The 22,171-nt window shown below is 39.6% G+C and overlaps 1 protein-coding gene across 1 annotated transcript in view; it reads left to right on the top strand.

Annotated features, from left to right (window-relative positions):
- The window catches only part of MAP7 (microtubule associated protein 7), a 111,392-nt gene that overhangs the window by 73,961 nt on the left and 15,260 nt on the right, over nt 1-22,171 (top strand). Inside the window, exons 4-11 of the mRNA XM_085055645.1 lie at nt 829-992; nt 1,750-1,861; nt 5,199-5,309; nt 11,016-11,129; nt 14,490-14,638; nt 16,914-17,029; nt 17,416-17,693; nt 20,653-20,842. Of these exons, the coding sequence (XP_084911771.1) occupies nt 829-992; nt 1,750-1,861; nt 5,199-5,309; nt 11,016-11,129; nt 14,490-14,638; nt 16,914-17,029; nt 17,416-17,693; nt 20,653-20,842 (1,234 nt within the window). The remainder of the gene's footprint in view (nt 1-828; nt 993-1,749; nt 1,862-5,198; nt 5,310-11,015; nt 11,130-14,489; nt 14,639-16,913; nt 17,030-17,415; nt 17,694-20,652; nt 20,843-22,171) is intronic.

The raw sequence follows: 22,171 nt of genomic DNA, 5'->3' as shown, positions 1-22,171 counted from the left end.
GATTCTGTAAGAGTCTAGAGCACTTCCCAAGTGAAGGTAGCACTAACTTAGACTGCAAACATATGGTATTGCATAAGGGCACAATCCAGTTCCACTCTCCTGGGTCCCAAAGGTTTCAAGGCAGCAGTGGGGAGAGATCCAGAGTATCCCACATTGGTGGTTTCATGTGGACTGCAGTTTGAGCCCATGTACCAGAAAATTCATGAAAATCCAGATCCTGATAGGGAGCAAAATTTGTCTTGTGTAGTGCTTCTTGATTTGTCTTGATTAGCTCTTCTGAAACATGTTGTGTGAAGCTGTGCAGAAGTGGAATTATGTGACAGATTAATGTTCACCTTTAGACTTCTTTGGCGGGTAACTTCTTTCCTTCTGTTGGTCCAGGTGCAAGAATTGTCATCCCAGCCATTTCTGTCATAAGGGATCTGAATTGATAATAAAGGCGAAAGTGATGATAGTTTTCTCTCTCTTTTTATTGCATTTTTTTCAGTAAATATTATAGAGAATTATCATGGTTTGTGTAACAGAAGTTTGCATACATCTGACTTCAGTATTTAGGCATTTTAAACTACAAAAAAATCCTTTCTTCCATGAAGAAACTATATGCTCAAATAATATAACTGTTGGTAATTCATAATAAGTAAATTGAGATTAAATTAAATCAATGTGTGTCCAGGGTACATTTTATTACATGAGAAGAGATTAGGATATTATGTATGTCTGAAGAAAAGGAGGTCAAAAGGCTTTCCATTTACATTGGTTATTCAAAGTGTATTAAAGACTTCATTGCATAAAGCAAGTTAATACTTTTATTTCTGTTTTTTCTCACAGCTGCAAGAGAATCTGTCTGGTTAGAAAGAGAAGAGAGAGCACGGCAACATTATGAAAAACACTTAGAGGAACGCAGAAAGAAGCTAGAAGAGCAGAGACTAAAGGAAGAGAGAAGGCGAGCAGCTGTGGAGGAAAAGCGAAGGCAGAAATTAGAGGAAGACAAGGTAAGACCTAATGTCATGAAAATACACTTCAGCTCCTTTTGCCATAAGATACAGTACTGTCAACCTTTTTCTCCAAGAGTTGATGAAAAGAATGCAATATGAGCCATGGTCAGCATGACAGATTGTGTGAAAGGATTTTAAGCCTTACTTGCACAGGTATTACATCTGTTATGAATCAAATGCAGTGAAGTTGAGCATGCCTGAATTACAGTGTATGGCACTGCACAAACTCATGCAGAAAAACACAAATTGGGTCAGGTTTTTTTGGTTATCTGTTAATCCTTAGCCATTCAGTTTAAGGGTAGCTAAATATTAGTTGCCCAAAGATAACCTTAAAATGAGTGTGTAATGAAGTATGCTCTTGGCTGATTTATCTCAGTTAAGCTGGGAAGCACATGCAGTGTGGTCCTATCTAAGTCACCTCATCCTTGTGGGTGTTTTGTTTCCTGTCTCTCCCACTCTTCTGGTATTTAGTAGATGGGAAGTAGCACTAGGATGTGTCTGTGTAGTGACAGGGCCACTTAAGCAGAACTTACCTTTTCAAAATTTCAGTTAACATTCTAACTCATTTATGGCTTACTTGTTGCTTAATTTTGTTCTTGTGTGTGTGTGTCTTAGTAGGCAGCACAAAAGCTTAAACACAGCTGTAAGATGCCTGCTGGGTTTTGTCCATGTGGATGGAGGATAGCAGGGTTTGATGAGGAAATTAAGTTAAAAACCCAATAGCATGCAAATGTATTATCCTGTTGTACTTAAGGAACGACATGAAGCTGTTGTACGTCGCACAATGGAAAGAAGCCAGAAGCCAAAGCAAAGGCAAAACAGGTGGTCCTGGGGAGGAGCGCTGCAGAACCGCATTAATAACACAGGTAAAGAGGGAGGCTTGCCTTGCTCACCAGTGTCCCTTCCCCGCCAGTTAACTGGAGCTTACTTTTCTTCTTTTTAAAGGAAGGATGATTCAGTGTATGTTGGTTTGAATTCTTTGCTCTTGGTCTTATTATTGCTAGGAATGGCATGTTTGTGACATTCTTGTGTAGCAAAAAGATAACAAGGAGAATTCTGAACCAAAGTTAAAGCTTGTTTTGGGAGTTGACTAATTCTATAACTACCTTGCTACAGCTTCTTGCTTCTGCTGCTTTGCTGTTGTTGGTGTGTGTTTACGTGGGTGTGCTTGTGCTGAGTCAATCTTGTGGTATGAGCTACTGTGGCAAATGCTAGCTGTGTGCCTCAAAAAGTAGGTCTGGTGGAAATGACCAAATACTGAGATTAAAGTAGACACAAGGAAGAAAAATCTTTCTTGGTGATAAGCTATCTGTGCCTTGTACTGATTTTTTGGGAAATAGTCCCTTTTCTTCCCCTAAAGAAACGTAAAGATTGGCAAATAAAGTTTAAGTGAATTTTAGCTATATGCTTTTTTCCCCAGTTATCTTCTCTAACTGAATCTGCCAATCATTAATGTGTATATGCCCTGTTAAATATGAATCAAAGCCCCAAAAAGAGAACTTTTCCTTTACTTCTTTTAACAGAAAGTGATACTTAGACTTCTTTTCTTCTTATTCTAATTTCAATGTGTCCAACCTTTCATCAGGGGAGGAAAAAAAGAAGTTGAGAAAAGAATGTTCTGAACTCTTTGTCATGTATAAATTCAATAAACAGTTCTTTTTCATAAAAGGTTACTTTTTTGCTTAACTTTGTATAACTTATTTGATTTTTATTTTGTTTTCTGTGAAAAATCATTGTCTTGCATTCTGTCCCTAGGTTATTTTTTTGAATCATCATTCACCTTTCTCGATTTAGCAGGCCTGGAGCACCACTTCAAATCTCTGGGTGGTGCTAGAAAACCTGGTACATAATGCTGTGGTTTGTTATTCCTTTACCCATAGCTAGTTCTCAGGAGATGAGATCATCAGTAACTAAACCACCCTCATGTAGATGCAATGCATGCTTAACACCATGCTGATAGATTAGAACTGTTGTTAGTACCAGATTTTTTTCATTATTATTTATTTTTATGGTGGAGAGTTACTACTGGCTGACTCTAAAGATTTGGCACAATTCACTGAAATGAAGCATAATATTCTATCTACTGGAATTCAAGGATAGCCAATTTGAATATGTTGTTATTTTCTAAAGCCCTTTTGGCATCCTGCACACAGGATTTACAATTATTATGCACATGAACATAGACACAAAACCAGCTGCACTGGCTGCTATGTTGCTCATGGGTATTTTAATTCCTTTTTTTTTGTTGTTTCTTTTTTGTGGGTTTTTTTTTTTTTTTTAATAAAGAAAGCAATTTTTCAGGCAATGGATTGCATTTGGCCTATTCTACATTTATAGGAATCATATTGCCAACACTAGTATGCAAATCCTTATGCTGAATGTCATTCATTTAAATAAGGTTCATTGACACGAGAAATGTTGTCATGCCTAATAGCAGAGGTGATTTTCAATATTGTCATTTGTCATCTTCAGAAAGCCAGTTTATGCAGTACATGTGTTCTGCCAAATGTAGAAACTTTATGGCTGTACTGATACACTATGTAGTTTCTCAGTGGCAGATTAGACATGAGATCAAAATCCTCATCCAATTCCCACAAATATCGTTCTGTTCTCAGGAACAGAACATCCTGTGTCTGGTAATGACTGGTAAAGAGCATTCTCCAATTTACCCCATAGATCAATGTGGGATCATCTTGCCAGCCTACAGAGGTCTTGTTCTTAGTTGTGACATCTAGATTTCTCCTTTTAAAACCCATTTCTGAGTTTTATTCCCACCCCTTCCCCCCCACCTACAATCTGCCAGTTCTATGCCCTCACCAAGTCATTCTAACATTAAGGTTAGCAAATAATTGGGATAGGGAGACTCTTTCTTTTGAATTATAATGACTCCTGTATACAGATCTGGGAAGAATTCTTTTTCATATGCTCTATTTGTGTGACTTTTTTTGTTCACAGTGAGTATAATTTAATCTACTAGGACAGAACGGGTAAACACAATATAAATATACTTGTCATAAATAAACAATGGCAAATAATATTTCAGCAGCAGCCTCCTTTAACGCTGTCATTGTCCTGAGTTTGTATCTGCTTTGAAAACAGTGTACAGACACGTTTTTGCACACACAGAATATGAATCAGCAGAGCAGTTAGGCATATGCTCAAGCCTCATTGCATTTCAGCATGGTTGAGTGCTTTGCTGAGTAGTGCTGAGGTTCAGTACATGCTAAAACATAAGCAAAAGCAGAATTGATTCTCACAGCATCTTTTGAATGTCAGATTTTCAAATGGAAATTTGTAATGGAGAATGTTTAGTCGATGCTTGGAGCTCTTTTTGTTTGTTTGGGTTTTTTTCAGAGAGAGAGAGCAAAGAAAGGACCCAGCAAACTTCCTGTGACACACACATGCACGAAGTGTGTGCAGTCTATATTCTTGAAATAACCATCACCCCCTCAGCAGGGCACAGATGCTGACTGCAGCAGTTGTGCAAGTGATGTAATATTGCTCTAAAATGTAGAGAAACTAAAATCAAATTGTAAATCCTTTGTGTTATGTATGCCAAGTAGGTGCATTACAAGTACCTTCCACAGAGGCTGATTTTTAAAAATCTGCTAAATTGTGTGCTGAGTTGGATTGACTCACTACAACGTCATTCTCAGCACGTTGAAAATAACTCTGTGGTGGGTGGTTCAGCACTTATACATAGCTGGGGGATTTTAAACTAAATCTTTTAATTTCTTTTGTGCTTACCCTCACTGCCTTTATGTGCTAGTCTTCCCTTAATCTTTCAGCATTGCATTGTCATGATACTGACCATCTGCCTAGTAACACTGCCTTGTCACCTTTTATTCAGGTGCTAAGTTGCTTTTTTAATGAATAACTTTGTGCTTCCAAGCATCTTGGTCCTTCCCTGAAGCTTTCTATTGTAAGTCATGAGCAAAGTTTTTCTGACAATATTGAAAGTCTTTAGACTGCAACCCACTGAAGGATAATGAACAGAATATTTTACACATTTGAAACTTAAATTGTGTTGTGCCCAGTCTTTGAGTCACCTGTACAACGTCTGCTGAGAGACCCATTCTGTTTTGGAAGTTCTTGTGGTAGAGCAGGAGTGACCTAGTCCTGTTTTCCTCCTCCCACTAGAAAGCTAGGAACTTGCACTATTGCATGTGGGCTGTCAATTAGCATTATCTCCATTTGTTTTAGATCGAGGCAGGCGGTCTGTTTCAACAATGAACCTTTCGAAACATGTTGATCCAGTCATTAACAAGCGGCTCTCCTCCTCATCTGCAACATTACTAAATTCTCCAGACAGAGGTACAGTTCCAAAGAAAAAAAAAAGCATTAAAAGAGCAGCAAGAAAGAATGTTCTATACTGATGTATTACTTTGCACATAAAACAAGCTCCTGAAGTCATTTTCTGTACTTCATCTAAGTGGTAGTGGAAAGACTTCAAGTGTGACAAGTAAATGGTTGAACATTTTTTCCTGTGAGAACAAATAATTCTTGTTTTTTAAAACAGAAAAACTTACCTAAAAAATCCTACTTTAGCAAATTATAAAAGCAGTGCTTCTGTCAGGTTTTTAGTAAATGAGGTACAATTATTGAAAAATACATCACTCCACAGTGCATGCAATCATATGTGACTTTTTATTTGCATTAGACCATTTTGTCATTGTTTTGTTTTCCTTTCTTTTTTGGTAATAGTTCTTGAATGTCTAAGAACATGTTGCATGAAGCTTTCAAGCAGTTACTTTATCACAATTTCTGGTTATTTTACTACCATTTTCCGTTATTTTTATGGAAGAAGTGTGGGTGTTTTTCCGTATTGTCTGTTTATTGACTTTTTGTGTCCAGTTATTTCTCAAAGATTGCTTCATTTCAGTGTACATTTTTGGTGTTTACAAGTCTGAAAAATGATAAACCATCAAGCTTTTAAAAATTAACATAGTTGAATTGCTGCCTCTGTTCTGAGGACTTACAAGATTGAAGCATTGAGCTTAAAAGTTTTATAAAAGAATGTCTCTTGTGTAACTTGTACTTTACTGTAAAGCTCTTTGCACTTGGTGGGGATTTTTTTGCCCTCTACGGAGAATGAGTTCTATCCCATTTCAGCCCATAAAATTGTTTTAAAAAACAATTTTTAAAATGGAATTTTAGTTGTTTTGTGTGGTCAATGTCATTATTTGTGTGTCTGAACTAAATTCCAAGTTTTCTTGAACATGTGTATCTGGTTGATTTGATGGGCCATGTTCATCCTAGTGGGCTAACTTAGTTGTACAGTCTGGTAACTTGGAAAAACACAGTATTATATTAGGAAATAATTTATTCCCAAAACACCAGACATTTCTTGCCCTAAATGTTGAAATTCAGTCAGTTTTAACTTTATTAGCTTTTCAGGTGTGTATATTTTTTTCAAATGGCTGCTGTTCTTTGCCAGGGGATGCTTTTTTGAGGAAGAATCTTGGTGATGTGGGCAGGTGAACAGCAGCAGGCATTAAGTATGAAGGATAAAATCTTATGGACTGTTTTAGCTTCTGCCCCCCATTTCAAATTCAGGGGAAGTTAAACTGAATACTAGGCAGTTTAGAGCTAGGGAAAGAAAAGGAATATGGAAGTGATGGCCATATATCAAAATGCTGAGCCATTCTTTGCTTGGCATTTTTACTGAAGCAGCACAAAACTCTCCAGGAGTCTCTTGTGATTTTTGCAGGCTCCAAGAAAGAAAGCAAATCCAAATGCTGTAAATGCTGTTTCTCATGGAAAGTCAGATACCTAAATGTAGTTGAGCCATATATCTGGAGAAGTGCCACTGGTCTCTCCCGTGGCCTCAACCTCTTGAAGGCAGGTGCTTAAAGGAAGGCTGTGACAGCCTGCTCCCCATTTCACCTTCCAGAGGGCACCCAATCACACTTTGTCTGTAAGACAGACTCCTACCTGCAAAACAGCTGGAGGTAAGGATGATAAGCTTACCTACTAAGTGGTTTATAGCTGTCAACAAGAACTTGTCATCTGTTGTGCAGCACCTTTTTATCATTTGAAGGACAGTATTTTTTTTTTTTTTTTGTGCAGCAAAAGACAAAATTTTTCATTAACTAATTGGCTAAAAGACTGGTTAATGCCATTTCAGATATTGTATTGCTATATAGTTCTTTATCACAGTTGTACAATTGGGCAGCTAGAACAGGCTTCTCATTATGCTTTTGTCACTGTAGTTAGTGAGTAGTTGAAACTGTAACAAAACATGAACACACATATTCAAGTGGAGAAAACTGCTGTTGGCCAATAAATTTAAGGTTTGAGTAACATGCTTCAAATTTTGCCTTGCACCCTAGTTTTCTTCCTCCCCCTCTCTGCAATGATTTCTCTTTCAAGCAGATGATGGTCTCAATCACTGCATCACCTTTTTCTGCAACCATTATAGAAGGCATTCAGGGACTCCAGTATTGTTTCCTGTTGAAAGAACAGTTTTGCCCCTATCTACTGCTCACTGTACTGTGGGTCTGTATAAGCAAACACACATTTAACAATGAGAGTCTCCTTTGTGGTGCTCATCAGCAGGCCTGTTAAATCCCTACCTCCCATCTGTTCCTACAACTAATCAGATGCTGCTGTTTGCTTACTTGCAATTTATTCTGCTGCTGCTAAGACAACTTTCCAGTGTTCAGGTTGTATATCCTGAAGACAAATACTGATGATTGCAACCAATTCACTTTTGCAAGCTCCCTGCAACTTTGTGTGTGTTTTTAGTTACATGTTAGGTAATAAAGGCCTTTAATCTGTTAAAAATAACCTGCTTGTGGTGGGGGGTAAGGGTACTTGCTTGTACCAGCAAGACTATCACAAATGTGCTTTCTGTGTGAAAGCAAGAAGAAATAAAATCTGAGAGAGCTGGGCTTTTCAGCCTGGAGAGGAGAAGGCTCCAGGCAGACTTTACAGCAGGCTTCCAGTACCCAAAATGGTCCTTCAAGAGAGCTGGGGAAGGACTTTTTACAGGGGCCTGTAGGACCAAAGGGTAATTGTTTCAAACTGAAAGAAGGTGTAGATTAGATACTAGGAAGAAAATCTTCACTTTGAGAGTGGTGATGCAGGTTGGTGGAAACAGGTGGAACGCGTTGCCCAGAGAAGTTGTGGATGCCCAAGGCCAGTATGAATGGGGCTTTGAGCAATTTGTGGTCTAGTGGAAGGTGTCCCTGCCCATGGCAGGGAGGTTGGAACTAGATGGTCTTTCAGATCCCTTCCAACCCAATCATTTTATAATTCTATGAAATAGCTCTAAGAGTGATAGCTTAACACATAATGAGAACAAAAACTACTGCTTCCCCTTGTATGCCAGATGTTTGGAAGACTAAATCTTGAAAACATCACCCTGAGGTATTAGAAACAAAAAGAGCAAGGAAAATTATCCCATAAATTTGATCTTATTATTTTGGGATGCTTTTTGTTTCGTATTCAGTTTTGTTTCAGTGTGGTTTGGACACCATACTGAAACTGTTCAATGGATTTAGGTCTTAACAATACTCTTGTACTTGGAATTCAGTGGGCAAAAGTTTATTTGTCTATTCTAGGTGAATGGTGATGCAAATACATTAAAATATGTATTGAAAGTGTCAAGTGTATGATGCTTTCAGGGAGCTGTGTGTTTGGAAAATTCAGTATGTGAGGACCTTGACCCACAAAGCCAAGGTGTATCTAAATGAACTCTGATCTAAATCCATTGTAGAGATTCAAGGAGACTTCACTCCAAGGTCATGGCTAAAACTGTTTTGACACCTCTGAACCAGGCCTATTAATTATATGGAGGAGAAAGTTTTCGTAGGACTCTTTCAGCTCACTGTTCTGCATCTCAACCAGCTCACTCCCAAATACTGCACAGTGCTTCAGTTGGATGCTGTGAACACATGATTGCTCCCAGCAGGTGATGTGGATACAAGCTGCCCTGAGCTGGGGCCAAAGAAAGTTAAACCATACTCAGCTTTAGGACAAGGGGCACGAGATAGGTGAGACATTGGTGTTCAAAATCATCAGTCTCTTAGCCATGTCCTCTTGAGATTACTTCATCTCTGAGGCTTCATATGCAAGATAAGGCCTGCTGCTGCCCCATAGGGCCATATTTATATTGTGACACTTACTCATCATGTACAGATGAACTCCAATAAATGAATGGTATGTATAGTACAGATTTACTGGCCTAAAATTTCAGGGCTTGCTTTCTGAAGTAGTATGATCTATATGTTAAACTACAGTAGCAGAGTTTCTCCAGACTCATCCACAATCATGCCTGTGGGCCTCATCTACCAAAGCCTGAGACCACAAAAAAGAATCTGTTGTCCTATAACAGTAGCTTTAAACAGTGATCATACTGAGCACGGTGCCTGGAGATGAAAGGAAGCAAAGACTTTACCATTATTGCATCCAGTTTAATGGTAGTTCTGTGATTTCTTCATTGTTAAATTGCAAGCTTAATGATAATGTGTGTGCTGTAATGGTGGTCTCTGTAGGGTATTTTGTGTGTCTGTATGATCTGTACCATTGCAGAATGGAACCATTAATCACAAAAAGCTCTGGCAATAGTACATTGTGTAAAAGGACAGCTATGAAGAGAAACTGCTGTGTTTTAGAGTCCTATATTTCTGTAGCAATGCCCCTTATTGAGTTAGTGGAATTTAAGGGAGCAATTTGAGAAGTGCAAAACAGCACTGAGGGCAGATTAAGCAATTATATTTTCATAGGAGGAGATTGAGATCAGCCTCTCTTTTCATGGGGCTCAGCAAGGAGTAGATTAAAGACAGACTCAGAGTTTATGTCTATTAAAAATGATGGATCTCTTCCCTTAAAAATGCAAATGAATGTCAAGTTTATTGCAGCCAGTCACTTCAATGAATGTTGTAGAGATTGAGCCTCATAAATTCAAGCTCCAGTTTTGTTGCTTCAAACACTAAGGCAAATGAATGCTGAGATGTAAGAAGACCTGATTTCGCTTGCAACATCAAGATTATTGCTATAGTGTAAGCTTACTGTAATGAACTGCTTTGGGAACTAGTTGAATGTTTTGGTTTGTGATGCCCATTATAAAACAATTAGTTGCACTGGAATATCAAGGAAATAGCTAATTCAATACGGAAGATAACTTACAGGGTTCTTCTGGTAAATGCTTCAGGGTGATAAATGCTTAAGTAGTATTTTTAAAAAAAGGAAAGAAACTTTACAAGATAAAAGGAATATATTGACAAGCCACATTTGCATTAGACAGCACTGGAAAAAGCAAAGCAACGGAGTGATTGTAGCTAGGTCAACATGTAGTGCATTTTCAAAACAGAGTAACAATGCAAAAAGTTGATTCTTTTTACTGTTCTACATGGAAAGTGATCATTAGCAGGATCTTTTGACAGAGAATTAATGATCAAATATGTTTACTGTTTTCTGTGACTCCTCATATTGCTGAGACAACTGTCGCTGCTGAGCTTGGTATCTTCAGTTGAGGCACACTATCCTTTTGCAGTACTTTGATAAAACCTCATTGACACAATTCTCTGTATAGTAGTAAGCAACCTTCTTTGGTTTTTCTAGGTGGGCAGGCAAACTTTGGAAGGTGTTTTAGTGTAACTGGAAGACTATATATCTTATGTGTAGGAAGAGTTTGGGACAAACATCTCTGTTGAAGTCTATATTTTGGAGTGGCAACTGTTTTTCTAGTTGGGAAATTATCCTATCATTCATAACATGGAATGTGGTGGATGTGCAAAACACCTGTATTAATTTGGTAACAATTTGCCATAATGCCACAGACAGTAACACAAATTAAATGTTCAGATGTACGTGTTTCTATAGGAATTCTTCTCCTAAAATGGAGTAATAATAAAATGCAAAAACACTGAACTATTGTATGCTTTTGATCTCTGAAAGACAGTTTCAAGATTTCAATAGTATGCAGTAGTGAGGAAATAGTACTAATACTCCTGCAGCATGTGGTTGTTTGTGAAGTGTTTGATCTAACATCTTGCTTGTATGGTGCACGTTCAGCTCGCCGTCTTCAGCTCAGTCCATGGGAGAGCAGCATCGTTAGCAGGCTCCTGACGCCCACTCACTCATTCCTGGCTCGGAGTAAAAGCACAGCTGCATTGTCTGGAGATGCAGGTAATCCTATAAGAACAGAGGCTTCATGTCTCAGACACTTATTTTTCCAGATTCCCTGCCGGATGCTGTGAAGTCATTGATCTAATTATGAGTGTATGGTAGCATCACAGAATTAACTTGAACGTCCATGATTAGTGTGCATGACAGCATGAAAAGCTTCTTTCTACAGTTGTTTGCTATGCCTCTTTCTCTCTCTGCTACCACCTCTTTCTTACTTTTACCTCTTTATCAATGCAATAAATGAATACAAAACATGCAGGGCAATAACATCACGCTGGACCATGGCTGCTCTGGGAAATGGACACCATGTTGGAAAGAGCTGGTTTAGCACATCCACTGCTAAAGCTCTGAGCTGCTTGCTGCAAAGGAGTTTCACCCTCTACCAGAGCACTTCCCACATGGAGAAAGTTAGACTTGTGTAAAGATAGCCCCTGGTTACTGTGCATTTAATACATGTGAAGTTCAATGTACAGGTTTAGTGAAGTTGTATAATTGTAAAGTTGTCTGCCAACCCCAGAACAGCTCCCTGGTGGTACTCACTGAGGGGAAAATTAATGTGCAGAAATGTGGTGATATAGCTAGGTTGCAATTGAAGGCCCAGGCAAAACTGTATTCCAAAGACAACCAGGGCATACTTGTTTATCATGTATTTTAGGCAGCTGACAGCTGCCTCTTCTTTTATCATAGGATGTTTTATAATCATCCCCTGGCAACTTTACCATTACACACGCAGCACGTGCAGCAATACACTGTTGTAAGCCAAGGCAGGTCTTTCTTGTGTGATGTGGACAGGATTTTTATTCTAATTAAAGAACATAGAAGGTAAGAAGGAATAGAGATCTGCCAAGATTACTTTTAAAGAAGCTTTCACTTAAGAACTCTTATAACTAATTAGGCTGCAGTACATTTCCACAGGGGTAGTGCTGTAGGAGCAAAAATGTGGATGATATCCTGCAAATAGTAGAATGAACAAGTACAGAAGTCTTCTTCACTCTTCAAAAACAATAGCTTGTAAAATTAATACCTAATGTCACCTACTATGCAGGATACTAGATATTCAGCTCTTCATTAGGGAATTGTTGAGAAGGTTGTGTGTTAGTGGTCACCTTCCTGGAGCAAGCAATTTCATGACTGCTGTTTTTTATCCTGCACAATAAAATCACTCACTCTAAATTGAGTGGAATATTGAGAAAGGCTAAAAAAAGCAGGAAAGACTGATTTGTCAGTCTAAGGCATTTCCCTGAAATACCTTCCCTATGCTAACTGGAACTATACCACTCAAGAAGAGTAATCGATCTGCTCATTGTTTTCCAGGTATTATTCTCTAGGAGCAATAACTTCAGTCCCTTCATGCAGGATGCTTCCTGGAGATTAATGATCAGGTGATGGCAATGGCTCACAGCTGTGCTCTGAGCACTACACTCATCCCAGCCTGCCGTTATTCCCTAGAAAATTACCTTTCCTTTTGGCTGTAAAGATAAATAGCAATGTAAAAAATCCAAACTGAATTAAATATGGATTCATGTCCTTAAATTTTAAGTGAGCTATTAGGGGCATCCAGCATAAGAGTATGACTGCATCTTTTTTAAAATAAATCCTCCAAAACCAAAGTGTTTTTTAAATAGCTTTCAAAAAGCTCCTCTGAATAGATGTAATCCTGTTAGTACATGAATCATTGGAAGTGCTTCCTAAAGCATTGTTTGGCAATATCACAAATGAAAATTAACTGCTTGTCTTTTAATACTTGTGATGTCATCCTTGGTGGTAACTTCAGATAATCAGCGTGCAGAAAGGGAATTGAATCACAGAGCAGGAACCACATAAATTATAAGTGGTGTAAAACATTTATTATGCCACTGCCTCCTGTCTGGTTTAGATGCCCTCAACCAAAATAAAAACACAAACAAAAATCCCTGGGTTTTTGTTTCTTTGCTTGTTTTTAAGTTACTCATAATTCCTCATTAAACATAAATCCCTATAAACTGTAAGGCAAGCATTAGTGCCATTGCTGTAACACTTACATGAGACTCTTTATTCATAATGTTAATCTCTTAGTGCAGGAGAATTTGCAGCATTAGTACTGTTAAGTCTATGAGCTCTTCCTGTAACAGCAGCTGTACTTTTGTAAGACTGAAAGAATTAACTGTATGTGGAACTGCATTCTTTCAAGTGTGCCCAGAGAGGGATCTACAGGCAAGAAATATTGATTGGGTTTGTTTGGTTTTTTTTAATCAAGGACATAGAAGATGTAAATTTCGTTTACATGGGGAAAAAAAAAGAATAGGAAAGATACTATACTGAGCCCCTAATTTTTTCTCAAGTAATATGCTAGGTAATAATTGTGCTAAGACTCAATCAAATGGCCGGAAGAGACAAACAGGAGCAGACAAAAAAATCTCTGCAGTAATAACAAAGTTTTTCCCAATCTTCTCCTTCAGTTAAATCAAGAGAAAATGCAAGAACATTTTGCTGCAATAAGTTTCCCTGATATGTTTTGCAGTTACAATTCTCTTTGAAGCTAAATTCAGAACACTGTATATCTGATACCTGCTATTGTCAGGTCTTTTGTTAATAGTCCTTTTCCTTGTGCAAACCAACAAAAAGCCATCCAGGTTGCTCAAATACAAATTTCCGAGTTGATTTGTTGTTGTCAGCTTGCTTTTTTTTAATGTGTAAAATAGTCTGCTGTCAAGAATGTATTTGAGTAAGTTGTTATTCTAGCATTACCAAGAAATCTGGTGAGCTAAAATATTCCTAAAAAGAAGGATTTTTAAAAACAAGTCACTTGATAAAAATTGTAGACAGTAGTTTCATTGATTAGCTAGTTGAAACTGCTTTGTATTGTTAAGGGGTTTTGATTTTTGTATGTATGTCTCCTCTAATTTTTCCTCACTTCCAATGCAATTCCTCAGCATTCTGATTTTAGTTTGATTGCTTTCTATTCTGAATGTGATTGAAATTATTTTCAGTGCATGTACTAAGCTAATTTGTCAGACCAGCCATTGTTTCTACTGCTTTTTCAGAACCACCAGTTGTATAAAAACTTAAAAGGAAAAATTGATACTATCTACTACCCAGTATCGTGACATACTTCCTCATTTTCTAAAAAGAAATTATTAGTTTACAAACGGGAAAGTGCATGAGCATCTATTGAAATTCCATCCTTACTGTATGTGTGGTCAAGGTAATCTGTCAAATGATGGTTCTGACTTGCTAATTCGTCATTTCTCTATGTATTAATACCTTCTTTCTTTTCTGTCTTTCTCGGTCATCTCTCTTCCTGCTGGCTTTCCTCTGTCAATTCTCCAATGCTACTGTGTAATTAAAACTAACAAATAACAAAACCAACCAACACCGTAGTTATCCCCGTTTGTCCCCGTTCAGCATCTTGCAGCCCCCTCAGTCCTCTGTCCTACAAGGCCATGAACTGTAGGAATTCAGGAGAACGAGCAAAACTTTATGCTTCTACTGATGCGGTTGGACGTCGGAGAACAACACACCTTGCAGGGGTAAGCTTGGCAGCTGCACATGTGCTTGGTGTCCCATGCCATGACCACCTGACTGCACGGCTTGTTAGGACTGGAATAGCTGCAGGGATGCTTCCTCCCCGCTGCACTGTCCCCACCCTCTCCAGTTTGTGTCATAGCTGGCTGGGTTGTAACTGAAACATGCTACGTTTTGTGGTGGCACAGCCTGATTGTGCACCAAAGAATCCATGTGGAAAAACACTGATGTTTTCCAAGCACCCGTGTTTGCAGAGTAGATGCCTTAGCTTCTCATGAGGCACACAGGCAGTCACAGTGCTCTGCTCTCAAGTGGGTTCTTTGCTGCCTTTTAAGGCCCAAGCTGGTGTTGCCACTTTTCCCTCGGCGGGAACCTGTTTTTCCCAGCAGACTGTTTCCACAAAGCTTCCAGAATTTCATATCTTCTGAGGCCTCTAGCAAATTCAGCTGAGCCCCTAGCATAAAGAAGGGGGAATGCATGCACTCACATTTCTACACACAAGCACACCGTCACTTCATCTGTACTTTCTTAGGAGACCAGGCTAGCAGCCTTTTCCTCCTTTTGGAAGGAAGAGGTTGGTTTAGGAGCATGGTTTGTAGGTGAGGCTTTCCACACATCACCTGTTCATTCTGAATGATTTAGTACCAGTACTAGGACTGATCTGAGCTTTTAGGGAAAATCAGAACAATGTGATACAAAAGGACAAACTTGTGTTGAGTGTGCTCCAAGCCAGTGGTGTACAGTCAGATCCAGTTCAGATTCATTTGCTCAACCTGAGCAGTTACATTTTTCCTTTTACTCAACAACCTGAGTTATTTTGGAGTGTGAGAAGAGTTGAAGTCATCTCTGCAAATGATTGTCTGAGAGGTGCTCTCATTTTTGTTCAGCCTGATGGGCAGAAGGTCAAGAGGCAGCGCTGCTATTGACATCCTTGCTGGCAGCAGTGTTAATCAAAGTGGCATGACTGACAGCCAGTACTTAATCGTTCAGGCAGAGGGTAGTATACTGAAGTTTAAGCTAAGGCATAGCATTGGGATGTATCTCTGGAGAAATTTCATAGCATGTGCACAGTGCATTGCAGTGTCCCAGCCTATTGGCTCTGCCTCTTGAGTCTTTCTCATTGCAAGTTGTTTGGGGTTTGGGTTTTTTTCCCCCTAAATTAAAAAGAAGAAAGGTTATTACTTTTTGGTGGAGGAGGTGATGTAAAAATGTTGTTCATATAAAATGAGTGAGTTAAGAGCTGTTTTCAATGGCCTGTATGATGTGGAGAATCTTTTATTCTTCTATGAACTTTTGGATTAATTCAGCTTTTTACTTTGTTGATATGAAGAAAAAAATTCTGATGCTCTGCTTTCAGTACTAATAGAGTAGATCCAATAGGGAGTTATTACTGTCAAGCCAATTGTAATTGTTCATTGTAATGCATTTATTCTGGTTGTGTCTGCTTTGATAACTCAGCACATCATGTGCTTGTGATGTTGTTTTCAGTCTTTCTTTTCCAGTTGTTAACATGGCTTTCAGTTCAGGGGATGGTCACTGCACAGCTCTCAGCTGGTGAGGCTCTAAAGCCTCAAGGTACACCTGCTGCAGGGGTTGTGTTGAAGCCCCAGCCAAAGTGGTGAACCAGCAGCCTCTGCATCATGTTGGCTGAGTGGCAGCTCAGTGTACAGCTCAGTATTCCCATTCTTCAGACTCCCAGAGTCTGAGCTCATTATTCCAAAACCATGAAGTTTCTCACCTATACTTAAATAGGGGAAGTATATAGATGCCTAAATTCTGATACATTCCTTTAAAGCAGTAGTTCTATTAATACAAACCAGAGCTATTACAGAAATGCTTCTCAGCTTAGGATTTTACTTAAAAAAAATAAAGAAGGAAAAAGGAAATCCCTACCGTGTATAAGAACCAATGGCAAAAAATGAAATCCTGTGTTTATGGGAAGTAGTGGGAGGTACTCTGTGGCAATCATCAAAGATCAAACTATAAAAGGTAATTTTTTGCCTGTGTAAAAATAAGCATCTGCAAATTAGCTCATTATATCTTAGGACAGTAGAGAATGATTAAGAAGGATTCTTGTTGTCAAATGCATGTCTACTGACAAAGAAGGTGTCAGGTTGCAGGAGCTTTATTAATGAACTTGTTAAACAAGCTGTAGAAATCACTGACTCAGCACTGCTTTTTCTCAGCCCCTCAACTCCTCATCCTTAACTCAACTTGCTTTGCTTTCTTTAGCTGTGTGAACTCTGGCTTGACTTTGTCTTTTTGTTTGCTGAGCTATAGACTGACAGAAGAGAAAAAGAGAGAGACCATTTGTCATCCAGCTTCTCAGCCAACTTTAAAGGAGGTCATTTTACTTCCAGCCTCAAAGCTAGATCGTCAGCTCCCTCTCCAGTTTGGTAAGTCAAATACAAGCCTAGCTGGACATGAGATGTAGGCAGCTCTGATTGTTCTATTAATTAAATGTGAAACACAGCAAACTTATTTGATGATGTCGATGTTTTCTCTCTGCAAAAAAAAATTAAAGACAATCCTGCTATTAAAAAATAGTGCTACTGCTCTGGAGAAGGGGAAAGGGTAGGAAAATGCTTGGTTTCTTCCCTTCTGGCTGGGCTCAGTGCTCACACATCTGGAGAGTTGCAGAGATGCATTTTGCATGAAAGCAAATCAGTTGTGCCAGCAGTCCTGCTTGACAGAGAAACAGAGAAGTGGTTTATTTTTAGCTGCTGCGTTTGTAGAAATTATATGTGGTGGAAACCAGCATTGTCACTCTTTGATTACACAGGCATGCGTCAAAGTCTTTGCCTTTTTTGCCTGGCACACCCAAGCAGATAACTTCCCCACCTGGTTCCTCCAAAGTTTCCACTGCTCAGACACGTCCTCCTTCTCCTGGCAACATCCGGCCAGCCAAAAAAGAGATCAAACCAGAGGGTGAGAAGAAGAGACCAGAAAAGGAAGCTGAAAAGGCCAACGAGGTGAGGAAAGAAGAGAGTAAAGGAGCTTCAGCAGGTGCTGAAGAACCAAGTCAGGAACAGCTCCCTGTCCAGGCAGAGCTAACTCAAGGTAAGGAGACATCCTACATTAGGTTAAGGAATGTGTTAGAGTCTATTATGTTTTCCCTTCCCTTTCTCTGAAATGATGTAGCTTTCAGTAGTTTTCTGTCAAAAGTTGATCTAAATTCTTCACAACACTCCTGCAGATGTGTGTTCATTATGAGGAAAACGTAGACAGGTTGAAGCCCTCCTACTTCTAAGTCAAAACAACACGCTGAGCTGTCTCACACAGTGTGGCTTCACAAGCCTTTTCTCTGCCCTTTTGGACAGGAATTTTGTCCCCCATATAATAACATAGCTTCTTTACAAACTGTTGAAGTAGAATAATAATGATCTGAAGAATTAATGGTACAGGAAGCCACTACATAAGGTAGTGTGAGCAGTGAGAATGTCCAGCTCTGCTGGACACAGTACAGTTGTGCTAACACTGTTTTCTCATGTGTAATATTGCAAGAGGACCATATCACAGAAGAGATTAGCAGAAAAAAGTGGAATGCAAAAAACCAAGGAGAAGAGTAGAAAGGAATAGGGAGAATTTTTAAGGGAAAATGAGTTATTAAAAAAAAAAAATACCCCACAAACTTACAAAAGCCCCACACCAAACCCTACCAACCCTGAAAAGCAGCAAGGCAGAAAAGTATGTACACAAAAAATGAAATAATGATCACAATAAAATTTTGATCATTTGAGTTTGTGATGAGATCTCTTAGTATTGAAACAGGTTATGTATGATAAAGGTATTCAAAAGTCAAGTAGTTTATATTCACAGCAAAGAATACAAACAAGAATATAAAGTGGAGACAAATGAAAGAGAAGGATACTATAGTCAAAGTGGTGAGCAGCCCTTCAAATTGAATTTATTTGCCCAAAGCCAGAGGAGGTGGCATTTGGGACCAAAGATGGAGACTTCAGGCAGAGAATTTTACATGTGAGGTTAGAGGATGGCTTTGTACTGCAGATGGAGGCCCCAGCTGCCAAAACTGAGGCGCTATTGAATTCAAGAATCTAGAGATGCAAGTACAACATTTGGGAATGTTGCTGATTCTCCTGGGACTGTGCTGCAGGTGAATGCAGCTGATTCCCTACAGGTAACAGCACTGTCCTTTCATTGCTCTGGCTCAGCTGTTAGCTGGCTATGTGTTCACAGGAGCCAGGAGGTCAGCAGGTAGCAATTGCTGATGAAGCTGTTCAAGCTTATGCAGGCAAATCTCACACCATTTTACTAATACCAGTGAATCTTGAAAGGTCTTTTGGGCGTTATCTTTTCTGACAGCAGGGCAGGTGTGCATTAAGCTACTTGTAATGCTGCCAACTTGAGCACCTGAGGCAAGAAGCAAACCCCAAGCAGCACAGAGCTGTGCTCCCATCAAAGCAACAGCCCTGCCTGGCCCATGTTAGTAAATTAAAAAGGGCTGAGGTGCAGGAACTCTGTCATTTATACTGTTTAACAATTACAAAGGCTCTCTGGTATGTTTCTGATCCAGGCTGTAATTGCAGCCTCTCATTTTCTTACTTTCTGTCCCCAAGGCTACTAAGAGCATGGCTCTAAAGGGCTCCCAAGATTCAGAGTGATCAAATTACTTACCTTTTTATGTTTCAGCATCCCAGAATTTTCTGAGTTCCCAGATATATGTTGGAGGTTAGCCCAGGTCCGGACTGTTCCCTGGGGTTGGACAGAATACCTGTTTTGGTAATGTGAGAGAGTAGTTCTCCATTGCTCTACTGCTAAACAGTGCCAGCTCACCTCAAGGCAGAACAGGTCCTGGCATTCTTTAAATTACTGGTGTAGAAGTATCATTTGAATTCAAGGTGAAAGCCCTGAAGCACTTATGGAAAGACCTCTGTAGTTTTTAGCTGATATAAGAGGAGAGCAGAGAGGTCAGCAGATGTGAATTCAGCACAGAAAGCAACTGAATTTATGTTTGTTTACATGATGAGGTATAGGAGAGCGGACAGGAATCAATGAAGAAATCCCTCTTTAGAAGTTGTTAGTGAGGTGAGGAAAATTGTCATGTCCCAGTGGATGGTTAGAAATGTAGATTTAAAAACATCTCCTGGCTGTTCCTTATGACTTATTTTACATATATATTCCTAGGGTCAGAATCTGATCTCATTGATATTTCAAAGTCTTCCCTCTCCATGTTTATCTGCATTACCAGATGGGATTACTCTGGGAATGCTTCCTTAAGTTAGCTTGTGTGTTGGCAATGGTCCCTGGTGTCTAGAGAAAAGGTGAAGTTGAGTCACTCTGTACCTGTGTTTGAGAATGCCAAGCAAACTGACAGAAACATGAACTAGTCTTTTACTTGAAAAAAACCTCTAACATCTCTGCCATGTGGACAAAGATGGCCCTGAATAAAGAGTTGATATAAAGACACTGTTGAGATTTGAACACAAGTCACAGTTCACCAATTGCAAAATTTAAAAAGCTACTTCCCATGAGTTACCTCAGGTTGAAGCAGCTGCAAAATTGTTGATAGCTGGTGTCCTACCCATGGTGCAGATCACTTCAGACAGTTGATGTTTGAGATCACCAAGCCATCAAAAATGACTATCACCAAAAAGTCTGGCTCTGATTTTCAGATGTAGGTGGTCAGACAGAAGAAAATATCATTTCACAATGTTTCATTTCTGCACATCAAACAGAATTGAGCAAGATTAAGAAATGTGATGGTAATGACTTGCTGAGTCAGCATAACTCCAGTTGAGCACCTGTCAGCATTTGTTCTGACAGAAAAGTTGACTTACCTATTCAGCTACAGCTGCTTTTGCACATACCCTGTAAAAGCAAACTTCCCTGACTGTACATGAACCTCTGGCATCTAGAAACATCTTCCTCCTCTGAATCATTTAAAAAAACACATAAGCTTGAAGATACTTTGCAGTGTATTTACAAGTATTTTCTGTTCCTTTCAAGAGAGTGGCATCTTGCTACTGTGTCTGTACAAATGAATTTTCTTTCCCATCAGTTTCAGCAGCCAACCCATCCCTACCTCCTGCTCCACCAGCTCCTTCTCCAGCCCCAGCACCCCCCAAGACCTCTGCAGGTACAACTGACCCTGAGGAAGCCACAAGGCTGTTGACTGAAAAGAGGCGACTTGCCCGTGAGCAGCGGGAGCGGGAGGAGCAAGAAAGGAGGGAGAGAGAAGAGCTTGAAAGGTAATTCTAGGCCTCTGCAGTCGAGAAGATACAGTTTTAGCAGCTTCTTGTGTGTATTCTGCTGTTACACTGTTATATTTGAAGCACAGCACTGGAGTGCAGGAGGCACAAGTTGCTCCCCAAAACCATATTTTCTTGTTGGGCTTTTCAGTTGCTGCAACATATACCTAAGCAGATCTGTAAGGTTAAAACTTATTCTAAGAAGTGCTTTAAAATAGGACAGGAGGAGAGAGCAGATCCTTGCAGTTGTGATTCATTTTCTCAGAGGTTAACAAAGCTGTACTTGTTTTTTCAGTTCTCAGCTAGAGAACCCTGCATGGCTGTTCTCAACTTTGTGATTGGCACAATGTCTCTTACTTTGAGTTGTAAGATCGCTATCATGGGTGGTGCTTTAGGTATCCAGAGGTTGTGACTTAAACCTGTTTGTTTTCTCATTTAAAATAAAGACACCCCCCACACCCTCCCAACAGTTTTGGAGGGTAATTGATGTTGCATCTCACTTTCTAATTGCACATGAATAGCCCATCTGCATACTTAAGACTATGGCTACAGGACAAGTTGAGTGCTTTTTTAGAAGGCTGTCATGCTTCTGGAATTTGTTGGACTTCTTTAACCACTTTGCTGGTAGAAAGAAGGCAGAGCCAGTTGAAATAGCCTGGCTTTCCAAAAGGCTCGCAATACTGACCCTCTCCAAAATAATTTTAAAGAAAAGAAAACTGCTGTGGCATAAGAGTAATATGGTGAATAAATGCTAAGACTGAAAGATCAAAAATAAAAAGTAAAGAATAATCAGCTTTCACGGTGAAAGGAGTTTCTTGTGTCTGTGAAGTCCTTCTGTCCTAGGTTGCAATATTGATGTAGTTAAGTATTCTATTACCACCAGCTGTGGGCCATTAGCTGCTATCACCCACTCCGGATGACAGGCAATGGGCCATCCGTTAGCTATTATCACTTGCTAACGACCCACCCCGCATGACAGGCAATGGGCCATCAGGGACCCACCGTGTGACTCATGGACTTATCTCATCCCTTTGTGAGATGCTCTGCCGAGGAGGGAGGAGCCAGGTGTTCCCACCTGGATATAACCTGGCCTTGGAACTGCCTGAGCTAGCCCTGTCTACTGGGTTCCCAGAGGACCAGAGCTACCACTGGATCTTCAGCTGGAGACTAGACCTTCACAGGATCACCGCTTCAACTGGACTACTTCAGTTGGACTGCTACTACCACCCTAACAGGGTGTTAGGTTGTATCTGACTTTGTCAGTGCTTTTCCTTGTATTATTTCACTTATTTTTAATTTCAATCTTGACTTGTGATCTCCTACTGGTTT

The sequence above is a fragment of the Lichenostomus cassidix genome, chromosome 3 (genome assembly GCF_008360975.1).
Source record: "Lichenostomus cassidix isolate B80296 chromosome 3, HeHo_3.0, whole genome shotgun sequence".
Lineage (NCBI taxonomy): Eukaryota > Metazoa > Chordata > Aves > Passeriformes > Meliphagidae > Lichenostomus > Lichenostomus cassidix.
The sequence above is the reverse complement of the archived record's forward strand: the minus strand, read 5'-3'. Positions and strand labels throughout refer to the sequence as shown.